Source organism: Nerophis lumbriciformis, linkage group LG24 (genome assembly GCF_033978685.3).
Source record: "Nerophis lumbriciformis linkage group LG24, RoL_Nlum_v2.1, whole genome shotgun sequence".
Taxonomy (NCBI): domain Eukaryota; kingdom Metazoa; phylum Chordata; class Actinopteri; order Syngnathiformes; family Syngnathidae; genus Nerophis; species Nerophis lumbriciformis.
In genome coordinates this window covers 14428809-14442668 of record NC_084571.2, presented here as the reverse complement: position 1 = coordinate 14442668, position 13860 = coordinate 14428809, and the positions used below count along the sequence as shown (strand labels likewise).

Below are 13860 nucleotides of genomic sequence, written 5' to 3'. Positions count from 1 at the left end.
GTCAGCTCCAGCTCCCCGTGTCTTCAGTTGTGGAGGAGTTTAAAGTCGCAAAATGCAGACTTTCCCTGATGTATAGGGACTCCCAAGATCAACTCATCAGGGAAGCTGGAATAAGAACAAGGTCTGGCAGGAAGTGGGCCGCTAAGACTGCTGTTACCCAGGCAGAATCATCTCTCAGGACCAAAGATACCATCGTACCATCGTACCATCATACCCTTGCACTGGAAGACAGGGTCTAGGAACATCACATTTCCAGCAGTGGTCTAAGTCCACTCCCAGGGAAAAGAGGACCATGATCCAGGATGAAGTTCGAAACCTTGAGGAAGAAGGAAGAAGAGCTAAAGCCGTCGAGCTCGCAACCCAAGGTGCCTGGACAAGGTGGAACCTTCCCAAGAGGACCATGACGTGGAGTGAACTGTGGAGGCTGGAACCGTTTCGTATCTCGTTTCTGCTCCGAGCAGTATACGACACCCTGCCGACCCCAGTCAATTTGCATAGGTGGGGAATGAGGGAGGACCCGCTGTGCAGGTTGTGTGTCGGTAAAGGAACTATGGCGCACATTCTTTCTGGGTGCAAAACAGCATTGACCCAGGGAAGATACAGGTGGCGCCATGACAGGGTGTTGGCAATGCTCGCAGACATCTTAGAGCAAGAGAGGAGAAAGAAACACCCGGCCAAAACTAAGCCACTGCTGAGCACCATCACCTTCGTGAAAGAGGGTCATAGACCAGTTGTCCAAGGCCAAGCCAAGCAAAACTTCCTGCAGTTGGCCCAGGGTTGGGAGATGGAGGTCGACCTGGGGAGGAAGCTCCTCTTCCGAGAGGCGGTACTGTCCACCACTCTAAGACCAGACATAGTTATCTGGTCCCCAGAGGGAAATAAAATCATCCTGGTGGAACTTACTGTCCCGTAGGAGGAGGGATGTGAGGAAGCGGCAGAGAGGAAGAAAACAAAGTACCAATAACTTGTCCAGGACTGCCGGGACAAAGGGTGGACAGCATGGCTGATGACAGTGGAAGTTGGATGTCGAGGATTCCCTGCTCAATCTGTGTGGAATCTGATGACAAAGGTCGGATTGAGAGGTCACTTGAGGAAAACAGCCGTTCGTAGGCTGGGAGAAGCGGCAGAGAGAGCCTCCTGTTGGCTCTGGCATAAAAGAGAGGACAATAGCTGGAAGCCTGGATGAGAGGGGCAGTGATCAGGCCAATCACTGCTGACCCACCAACCGGAGAGTGTTGTGGTTAAGGGTCGAAACACTCGGTGAACGTTGGGGACCACCTGATGACCTCTTGTCCAGGCCAAAGCTTTATCCATTAGAAATGGATTAAAATAGCATCTTTGATGTATTTGCAAACAAAATTGCACACATAACACACTGTGGCCCAATAGACGAACCAGTACCGATACAAGTGAACCCCAAAGCAATGTAGTTCTCATCATATTTGCATCTTTTTGATGATGTCGTTATGATGTCTCTATCCGTATGCTTTCTCATGTCAGGGGGCCGAAGCTCTGCATCATACTCACGGTCACTGTCAGTGGCCATGCTAGTAACTTGGCTAGCATTAATTGTAGTGCTAGCCCTACTGCTTGCACACTCATCCAAGGAAGAGAAACCCGGGTTGCATCCTCGATTGTAAGCCTATTGGTAGACACCGATGATGTCTCTCCGGAGGGGGGGGGGTTTACTCTTTTTAGCCGTTTGTCCATTATTCCGGCGCAGGTATGGCTGTTTTCTATGACTAGTAACTTGACGTTAACAAGTAGCCTAATTGGTTGCTACGCAACAATTGAAACACTGTCTGGAGAAGACTTGAGCGCGGGACAAGTATGTATTTAGAATGCAGGTCTGTAGCGCGGGGTGGTATATTGCCTTTATCCAATAATCATACAAAATAAATGGCTGGGGGAAACAAAACAAAAAGTGAAACCAATGCATTTCTATGGGCTTGCCGTGCAGGATTTTAGAACCGCTTTCTAAGCCTCCGCGGCAGCCGCGTGACAGACGTTTGCATTGGGCTTTTCGCCGTTAAAAACAAAGGAGTTCTAATATTTTGTATTGTCGCTCCGCGTCCAGTCGGCGTTGGCCTTAACGTACCCCCTACAATCACCTCGGAAACACTGTATTAATCTATTTATTATTTTAAGAAAAGATTCATTTTTTTCTTATTCTATTTATTATTTTGATATATATTCATTATTTTATTAATCTATTTCTTATTTTAATAATATATTCATTGTTATTATTCTATTTATTATTTTAATAATATTTTCATTATTTTGATAATCTATTCATAATATTAATAATCTATCCATTATTTCAATAATCATCTATTATTTTAATAATGTATTCATAAAATTAATAATAGATTCATTATTTTAATAATCTATCCATTATTTCAATAATCTATTCATTATTTTAATATACTATCTATTATTTTAATAATCCATCCATTATTTTAATAATATATCCAATAATATTAATAATCCATCCATTATTTTAATAATCTATTCAATATTATAATATATCCATTATTTTAATAATATAACCATCATGTTAATATTAAACCATTGTTTTAATGCATTCATTATTTTAATCATCCATCCATCATTTGAATGATTTCTTTATTATTTTAGTGATCTATTCATATTTTATTAATCTACCCATAACATTAATAATCTATCCATTTTTTTGATAGTCTATTTATTATTTTTAAAATTGTATTTACTATTTTATTTATCTTTTATATCTTTTTTTTTTTTTTTACATTCCATAACATTCCTAACTTATTTACAATCTACTTGGCTTCCTTTAATTTTTTACATTCAAAATACCTTCAATTGTCTTTTTTACATTTCATTTACCTTCTATCTTTTCACATTCTATTTACCTTCTTATCGTTTTATTTACTTTATTTTACCTTTTTTTTTTTACATCCTATTTACTTTATTTTACATTCTATTAACTTTATTTTACATGTTTTTACATTCAATTTACTATGTTTGACCTTTTTTCATTCTATTTACTTTGTTTTACCTTTTTTACATTCTGTTCACTTTCTTTTACCTTTTTTTACATTCTATGTAGTTATTTAATTTTTTGACATTATATTTACTTTATTTAAAAAAAATTACATTCGATTTACCTTTCTTTTACCTTTTTACATTATATTTATTTTTATTTGACCTTTTTAACATTGTTTACTTGCTTTTACCTTTTTTGCATTCTATTTACTTTATTTTACCTTTTTTACGTTATATTTCATTTCTTTTACCCTTTTTACATTCTGTTGACTTTCTTTTACATTTTTTTTACATTCTGTTTACTTTCTTTTACATTTTTTGCATTTCGTTTACTTTATTTTACCTTGTTTGCATTCTGTTTACTTTCTTTTACCTTTTTGCATTCTATTTACTTTATTTTACCTTTTTTTGCATGATATTTACTTTCTTTGACCTTTTTTGCATTATATTTACATTATATTTACCTTTTTTACATTCTATTTACTTTCTTTTACCTTTTTTACATTCTATTTACTTTATTCTACCTTTCTTTTAACATTATATTTACTTTATTTGACCTTTTTTACATTCTGTTTGTTTTCTTTTACCTTTTTTACATTGTTTACTTTCTTTGAACTTTTTACATTCTATTTACTTTCTTTTACATTCTATTTACTTTCTTTCACATTTTATTTACTTTTTTGTACATTATATTTACTTTCTTTACCTTTTTACATTATATTTACTTTTTTAAACCTTTTTTACATTCTGTTCACTTTCTTTACCTTTTTTACATTCTGTCTACTTTATTTTACCTTTTTACATTCTGTTTACTTTATTTTACATTCTATTTACTTTCTTTTACATTTTATTTACTTTCTTTACCTTTTTTAAATAAATGATAAATGGGTTGTACTTGTATAGCGCTTTTCTACCTTCAAGGTACTCAAAGCGCTTTGACACTACTTCCACATTTACCCATTCACACACACATTCACACACTGATGGAGGGAGCTGCCATGCAAGGCGCTAACCAGCACCCATCAGGAGCAAGGGTGAAGTGTCTTGCTCAGGACACAACGGACATGACGAGGTTGGTACTAGGTGGGGATTGAACCAGGGACCCTCGGGTCGCGCACGGCCACTCTGCCACTGCGCCACGCCGTCCCTATATTACATTATATTTACTTTTTTTTAAACCTTTTTTTTACATTCTGTTCACTTTCTTTTACATTTTTTACATTCTGTTTACTTTTGACCTTTTTTTTTTACATCCTATTTTCTTTATTTTACCTTTTTTTACATTCTATTTACTTTCTTTGACCTCTTTACATTCTATTTACCTTTTAACTTTTTTTTTTACATTCTACCTTTGTTTTAAATGGTAAATGCCTGGTCTGTATTACTGTACCATACAATGATACCAAAAGTGCTTTACTTTATGCATCACATTCACACACTAATTTTTTTACATTCCATTTCCCTTCTTTGACTTTCTATTTATCTTATTTTACCTTTTAATGCATTCTATTTACCTTCTTTTACCTAATTTCCCCCCTTTTTTTTTTTTTTTTTTTACACTTTTTTACCTTTTTTTACATCCTTATTTGCTTTTTTTTTAACTGTCATTACCCTATTTTCCCTTTTTATTTAACTTTTCTTTTCTGTAACCTTCTATTTAGTTTGACCTTTGTTTATGCGGTCTGGATTTGATCAATGTTGTTAGTTGCATTCATGAAACAACAGAATATGAATCCAAGTTATTTTCTAATCAATGAATGATTTAATGGATTATTGGCTGCGGCCCTACGAGGGATGAATACAAATAGTAGTAATATTATAGCGTACTTTGTGTAAAAACAGTAGAGCCAACACAATGCTTACAGTAAATATTTATGTGCACCATCAAGAAGAAAAAACAATAAATAAAAAAAATTGACTTTCTCATTGAACTCAACATCAACAATCTGTTAGATTAATAACCATATGTATTTCTCCTTATATTAACGTGTGCTTTCTTTCCTTTTTTTGGTATTATTTTTGTTTGTTTTTATATCATTCACATTTTAGTTTGTGCAAAGCACGTTGTTGTTTTGTAAAAGAAAATAAGGTAGCTCCCGCCAAGTAAAGATTGTCATGTGGATTTATGTTTATGTTTCATACAGGATACTTTCTTCCGTTATCTCAAGTCCCCTGTTTATAAAGACATCCAGAAGAAGGCCATCAACCCAGAAGTTCATAATTTCAGGTTAGTAAAGGAAACATTCACAAACTCTTTACTCGCCACTTAATAATTCACTTATTGATTGCTATCGAATGTTGTTATGATGCCACGCCCCTCCTAGTTTATGACACGCTCCCCACGCTTTTTTCAGGCCAAAAGTCTGGAATTGAAAAAATAGGATTTGAACCTAGAAAAAAACAAAACTCAAAATATCAAAATATATGAAAGTGAAAAATGAAAATCAATCATTTGTTCAAAAGAATTCCCAATGAATCGATCTTTTTTTACCCAGGTAAAAAAAAAAGTGTGCTCTAATTTTTATTTTGAATACACCGATGTATTTTTCAAAATTACATCTAAACATTTATAAAGACTTCAATGTTATGTGCTTAAAAATCATAAAGGGCGTCTCTACTTGGCCACAATTCTCTAACGGCTAACAGAGGCAGCACTTGAACATTCCTTTAAGGTTGAACGCAAATATTATAACTATCTTCTTGTAGATGTACCGGTAAATATTATTTCTATATTATTGTAGTCCATCATAAACATGAGTAAATATTATTTCTATATTATTGTAGTCCAACATAAACATGAGTAAATATTATTTCTATATTATTGTTGTCCATCATAAACATGAGTAAATATTATTTCTATATTATTGTAGTCCAACATAAACATGAGTAAATGTTATTTCTATATTATTGTAGTCCATCATAAACATGAGTAAATATTATTTCTATATTCTTGTAGTCCAACATAAACATGAGTAAATATTATTTCTATATTATTGTAGTCCATCATAAACATGAGTAAATAATATGTCTATATTCTTGTAGTCCATCATAAACATGAGTAAATATTATTTCTATATTATTGTAGTCCATCATAAACATGAATAAATATTATTTCTATATTATTGTAGTCCAACATAAACATGTGTAAATATGATTTCTATATTATTGTAGTCCAACATAAACATGAGTAAATATTATTTCTATATTATTGTAGTCCATCATAAACATGAATAAATATTATTTCTATATTATTGTAGTCCAACATAAACATGAGTAAATATTATTTCTATATTATTGTAGTCCAACATAAACATGAGTAAATATTATTTCTATATTCTTGTAGTCCATCATAAACATGAGTAAATATCATTTCTATATTATTGTAGTCCAACATAAACATGAGTAAATAATATGTCTATATTCTTGCAGTTCATCATAAACATGAGCAGAGGTGGGTAGTAACGCGCTACATTTACTCCGTTACATCTACTTGAGTAACTTTTGGGATAAATTGTACTTCTAAGAGTAGTTTTAATGCAACATACTTTTACTTTTACTTAAGTATATTTATAGAGAAGGAACGCTACTTTTACTCCGCTACTTTTACTCCGCTACTTTTACTCCGCTACTTTTATCTACATTCAACTCGCTACTCGCTACTAATTTTTATCTATCTCTTAATGCACGCTTTGTTTGTTTTGGTCTGTCAGACAGACCTTCAAAGTGCCTGCCTTACTGGTGACGTTCACTTCGTTCCACCAATCAGATGTAGTCACTGGTGACGTTGGACCAATCAAACAGAGCCAGGTGGTCACATGACCTGACTTAAACAAGTTGAAAAACTTATTGGGGTGTTACCATTTAGTGGTCAATTGTACGGAATATGCACTGTACTGTGCAATCTACTAATAAAAGTTCCAATCAATCAATCAATCAAAAGTGTGAAGGAAAAAAGATACTTTTTTATTTCAACCGTACATCCCGTCAAAAGCCTAAAGACTGACTGCACAGTTCCTGTCTTCACAATAAAAGTGCCGCTCCATCGCGCCTGCGCTTTCAAAACAAGAGTCTCCGAAAGCCAGCGCAAACAAGCTAGCAAGCTAAGGAGTTTGACGCCAATATATTTCTTGTAAAGTGTATAAAAACGAATATGGAAGCTGGACAAATAAGATGCCAAAAACCCACCACTTTCATGTGGTATTAGACAGAAAGGAGGAACTTTTCTTCTCCTCCATTTGAAAACGTGGACGTTATCATCACTACTGTCTGATTACAATCAATGCAAGTCATCAGAATCAGGTAATACACCAACTTATATTCTAGTCTTCATGAAAAAAAGGAATCTATATGTTAAACATGCATGTATATTCATTAAAACATCTTTAACATGTAAACAAAAACAGCAAAATAAATACATATAAATTATATACTGTATATATCAATGTATATGTATGTGTATATATATATATATATATATATATATATATATATATATATATATATATATATATATACATATATATATATATGTGTGTGTGTGTATGTTACTCATCAGTTACTCAGTACTTGAGTAGTTTTTTCACAACATACTTTTTACTTTTACTCAAGTAAATATTTGGGTGACTACTCCTTACTTTTACTTGAGTAATAAATCTCTAAAGTAACAGTACTCTTACTTGAGTACAATTTCTGGCTACTCTACCCACCTCTGAACATGAGTAAATATTATGTCTAAATTATTGTAGTGCAGCAATAACATGAGTAAATATTCTTTCTATCTTCTTGCAGTCCATCCCAGCTGGAGCAAAACGCTCGCAGTCGAAGTGCTGGCGTTCATCCTCTGGTGCTCTGGCAGCAGGAAGAGGAGCAAAAGGCCAAAGCTGCTGCAGCTTCTGCTCCTGTTGACGTCAAAGCTATGATGAGCAAAATAGACAGAAAGAAATAACACGACAATATTCAAGATGTTACAAAATGATTTACACTAACAAATACAATCCAGTATACAGTATATAAACTAACCAATACAAGCTAGTATACAGTATATACAGTAACAAATACAAGTTAGTATACAGTATATACACTAACCAATACAAGGTATTATACAGTATATACATTAACAAATACAAGGTAGTATACAGTATATACATTAACAAATACAAGGTAGTATACAGTATATACATTGACAAATACAAGCTAGTATACAGTATATACATTGACAAATACAAGCTAGTATACAGTATAGACATGAACAAATACAAGGTAGTATACAGTATATACATTAACAAATACAAGGTAGTATACAGTAACAAATACAAGCTAGTATACAGTATATACATGAACAAATACAAGGTAGTATACAGTATATACAGTAACAAATACAAGGTAGTATACAGTATATACATTAACAAATACAAGGTAATATACAGTAACAAATACAAGCTAGTATACAGTATAGACATGAACAAATACAAGGTAGTATACAGTATATACAGTAACAAATACAAGGTAGCATACAGTATATACATTAACAAATACAAGGTAGTATACAGTAACAAATACAAGCTAGTATACAGTATATACATGAACAAATACAAGGTAGTATACAGTATATACAGTAACAAATACAAGGTAGTATACAGTATATACATTAACAAATACAAGGTAGTATACAGTAACAAATACAAGCTAGTATACAGTATATACATGAACAAATACAAGGTAGTATACAGTATATACAGTAACAAATACAAGGTAGTATACAGTATATACATTAACAAATACAAGGTAATATACAGTAACAAATACAAGCTAGTATACAGTATAGACATGAACAAATACAAGGTAGTATACAGTATATACAGTAACAAATACAAGGTAGTATACAGTATATACATTTACAAATACAAGGTAGTATACAGTATATACAGTAACAAATACAAGGTAGTATACAGTATATACATTGACGAATACAAGTTATTATACAGTATATACATTAACAAATACAAGGTAGTATACATTATATACATTAACAAATACAAGTTAGTATACAGTATATACATTGACAAATATAAGTTAGTATACAGTATATACATTAACAAATACAAGGTAGTACACAGTATATACACTGACAAATACAAGTTAGTATACAGTATATATATTGTGAAACAAAACGCCAGATAATGTCTGCTAATAGGTGCCATTTTGGGGTCCTTATACACACACCATAGTAATACTGTATGTTGAAGCACAGTACGTCTGACTATGGTAGTCTGACAACAATCCAAGCGGTGCAACTTCTTAGCTTACCAAAGTCCTACTAAAACATTTTGACAGATTGTTGAGCACTGTGTCATGTCCTATATTCTCAAAGGAGCATTAAAAGTTTTGGTGTTTACTGGCATCATCTTGCAGTCCACACCTATCTCTTATGTGTGACTGCCATTTACTGGTCACACTTATCACTACACCTTGTACCAAATAAAAGAGCTTCCAGGTCGGTAAGTACAACCAGAATTATTCCGTACATTTGGTTTTAGTGCGCTTTATAGTCTACAACCTCCACATTTCTTTAGACAACAGTCTATAATGTTGATATGGGAAAATAAAGGTGGCGAAGTCACTGTATGGTTTGAAAATAAATTCTGCACTTAATTTGTTGCAGTGTTTCCATGTTAGCCATAACTAGTGATTTGATGTAGTGCACGACCTTGAAGGTGCCTCCATGAGGTCAAAATTGCTTTTTGGACTTCTCACACAACTCTTCAGTTTACCAGAATGAGACTTGCTTTCCGGGATTTAGGTTTTGATTTTGGATAAATAGAACGAATAAAGCAGCCCTCTAAAATCATATCGGATAGTGCTGACAATGGCATTGGCTTGAACTCTGTCTGTCAGGTTCAAACACCGATGACATCTATTAGACAAGACAAGAAGCAAAGGAAATCAAACAGAGACAGGATTCAATTTAGCTCATGAGGAGAGCGCCTGTGTGCCTGCACCCTCGTACAGCATCACCACACCGCTCTGACGAGGGAGTTCCACGCCTCCTCTTTTATTTGGGCCTTTTCTGATTACATAGCATTACATTACCTTACGCAGCTGCTCCTAAGGGGAGGTGGTCATAAACAGCTGTTGCACTCGGTCATAAACAGTTCAAAGAAAAGGTGCCTGGAGCTGCGTCAGGTCTGCTCCCTTTCCGCTTTGTAGATCTTGGGTCAGGACAAGGTCTTCCTGTGGCTGTCAATAGATCAAAGAAACCGACACCTCCATGTCGCATCCCATCGCACAAAGTGGAGTTTTACAAGCCTTTTGCTTGATGAGATGAAAGACAGCTTTTGTCTTCTCGCAGGGCGAGCTGAAATCATGGGAACACAAAGTTGTGTGATAACTTATATACAATTATTCTGACACTGTCCAAACATTATGTCTGGTGAAAAACATCCCATTTTTCCTCCAGGAAAAAACACACTGAGATTTGTTAATGTTGTTACTTCAAATAATAAAACAATCTTCTTTCGCTTTGGGTATGACCGTGTGTCTAAAGAATGTGATTGTTGACCACCACAAACTCTTCAAGAACTTGTGTCCACACAGAAACGTGATACCAAAGCATCATTTTATGATTCATGATCTGTCGTCGATCAGGATTGTTGTGTGGAGTATGAGCTTTGAGGCCAAGCGTACGTTTTTTAGAGCAGTGGTCCCCAACCACCGGTCCGTGGCGCAATTTCTAGCGGGCCGCACAGAGCCATTAAACAATTTCTCCTACTTCAATTTGGCCAGTCCCAGCAGACACACCAATAAGCTAGTTCTAAAACTCCTGATTTGCTATATCTCTTACATCTTTGTGACATGGGACAACGCACATTAACAAACATCAAGTGTAAAGGTGCCAAAAGTGAGGTTCCATCTGCAGGTTGATGACCTAAGATCAGTAGTAGTTCAAGTGGAGAAGTGCTAAATTGCACATAATTGAATAATAATTGAAATAATTGTGCTGAAGGAAGAAAACACACGTCTCTTTTGACCTCGTCAGTTAAATAGCTGCTATTATTGCACACATATGAATACATAACTTTTAGAATGGAAGTAGAAATCCACAGAAATGTATTCATTTTTCATGCACTTAAAGTCGTGGTCAAAAGTTTACATTAGGATATCGGCCGATAAATGCGTTAAAACGTAATATCGGAAATTATCAGTATCGTTTTTTTATAATCGGTATCGTTTTTTTTGTTTTTTTTTAATAAATCAACATAAAAAACACAAGATACACTTACAATTAGTGCACCAACCCAAAAAACATTCCTCCCCCATTTACACTCATTCACACTCATTCACACAAAAGGGTTGTTCTTTCTGTTATTAATATTGTGGTTCCTACATTATATATCAATATATATCAATACAGTCTGCAAGGGCTACAGTCCGTAAGCACACATGATTGTGCGTGCTGCTGGTCCACTAATAGTACTAACATTTAACAGTTAATTTGACTAATTTTCATTAATTACTAGTTTCTATGTAACTGTTTTTATATTGCTTTACTTTCTTTTTTTTATTCAAGAAAATGTTTTTAATTTATTTATCTTATTTTATTCCATCCATCCATCCATCTTCTTCCGCTTATCCGAGGTCGGGTCGCGGGGGCAGCAGCTTAAGCAGGGAAGCCCAGACTTTCCTCCCCCCAGCCACTTCGTCCAGCTCCTCCCGGGGGATCCCGAGGCGTTCCCAGACTAGCCGGGAGAGATAGTCTTCCCAGCGTGTCCTGGGTCTTCCCCGTGGCCTCCTACCGGTTGGACGTGCCCGAAACACCTTCCTAGAGAGGCGTTCGGGTGGCATCCTGACCAGATGCCCGAACCACCTCATCTGGCTCCTCTCGATGTGGAGGAGCAGCGGCTTTACTTTGAGCTCCTCCCGGATGACAGAGCTTCTCACCCTATCTCTAAGGGAGAGCCCCGCCACCCGGCGGAGGAAACTCATTTCGGCCGCCTGTACCCGTGATGTTGTCCTTTCGGTCATGACCCAAAGCTCATGACCATAGGTGAGGATGGGAACGTAGATCGACCGGTAAATTGAGAGCTTTGCCTTCCGGCTCAGCTCCTTCTTCACCACAACGGATCGATACAGCGTCCGCATTACTGAAGATGCCGCACCGATCCGCCTGTCGATCTCACGATCCACTCTTGCCCCACTCGTGAACAAGACTCCGAGGTACTTGAACTCCTCCACTTGGGGCAGGGTCTCCTCCCCAACCCGGAGATGGCACTCCACCCTTTTCCGGGAGAGAACCATGGACTCGGACTTGGAGGTGCTGATTCTCATCCCAGTCGCTTCACACTCGGCTGCGAACCGATCCAGTGAGAGCTGAAGATCTTGGCCGGAGGAAGCCATCAGGACCACATCATCTGCAAAAAGCAGAGACCTAATCCTGCAGCCACCAAACCAGATCCCCTCAACGCCCTGACTGCGCCTAGAAATTCTGTCCATAAAGGTTATGAACAGAATCGGTGACAAAGGGCAGCCTTGGCGGAGTCCAACCCTCACTGGAAACGTGTCCGACTTACTGCCGGCAATGCGGACCAAGCTCTGACACTGATCATACAGGGAGCGAACTGCCACAATAAGACAGTCCGTTACCCCATACTCTCTGAGCACTCCCCACAGGACTTCCCGGGGTAGACGGTCGAATGCCTTCTCCAAGTCCACAAAGCACATGTAGACTGGTTGGGCAAACTCCCATGCACCCTCAAGGACCCTGCCGAGAGTTTCGAGCTGGTCCACAGTTCCAATTATTTTATTAATTAAAAAAAAAAGTACCTTATCTTCACCATACCTGGTTGTCCAAATTAGGCATAATAATGTGTTAATCCCACGACTGTATATATCTGTTGATATCGGTATCGGTTGATATCGGTATCGGTAATTAAAGAGTTGGACAATATCGGAATATCGGATATCGGCAAAAAGCCATTATCGGACATCCCTAGTTTACATACACTTGTAAAGAACATAATGTCATGGCTGTCTTGAGTTTGCAATACTTTTGACAACTCTTATTATTTTGTGATAGAGTGATTGGAGCACATACTTGTTGGTCACAAAAAAAAATTCATGAAGTTTGGTTCTTTTATGAATTTATTATGGGTCTACTGAAAATGTGAGCAAATCCGCTGGGTCAAAAGTTTACATACAGCAATGTTAATATTTGGTTACATGTCCCTTGGCAAGTTTCACTGCAATAAGGCGCTTTTGGTAGCCATCCACAAGCTTCTGCTTGAATTGTTGACCACTCCTCTTGACAAAATTGGTACAGTTCAGCTAAATTTGTTGTTTTTCTGACATGGACTTGTTTCTTCAGCATTGTCCACGCATTTAAGTCAGGACTTTGGGAAGGCCATTCTAAAACTTTAATTCTAGCCTGATTTAGCCATTCCTTTACTACTTTTGACATGTGTTTGGGGTCATTGTCCTGTTGGAACACCCAACTGCGCCCAAGACCCAACCTCCGGGTTGGAGGATTACCTCCAAATTCTTCAGGACAACCTAAAATCATCAGCCCAAAGTCCTGACTTAAACTTGTGGACAATGCTGAAGAAACAAGTCCATGTCAGAAAACCAACAAATTTAGCTGAACTGCACCAATTTTGTCAAGAGGAGTGCTCAAAAATTCAAGCAGAAGCTTGTGGATGGCTACCAAAAGCGCCTTATTGCAGTGAAACTTGCCAAGGGACATGTAAGCAAATATTAACATTGCTGTATGTATACTTTTGACCCAGCAGATTTGGTCACATTTTCAGTAGACCCATAATAAATTCATAAAAGAACCAAACTTCA

General features: G+C 36.3%; 1 protein-coding gene across 2 annotated transcripts in view; it reads left to right on the top strand.

The window, feature by feature from the left end:
* Positions 1 to 11904, top strand: part of rgs9a (regulator of G protein signaling 9a) — a 55405-nt gene extending 43501 nt beyond the window's left edge. The window contains exons 16-18 of one of the 2 annotated variants that reach the window (XR_012051147.1): positions 5169 to 5251; positions 7813 to 8151; positions 8218 to 11904. Coding sequence is in view for 1 of the 2 variants with exons in the window: in XM_061981615.1 (XP_061837599.1) it covers positions 5169 to 5251; positions 7813 to 7969 (240 nt within the window). In the remaining variant the exon portion in view is untranslated. The other variant, XM_061981615.1, reaches the window with a different exon arrangement.
* Positions 11905 to 13860: the final 1956 nt, after the last annotated feature.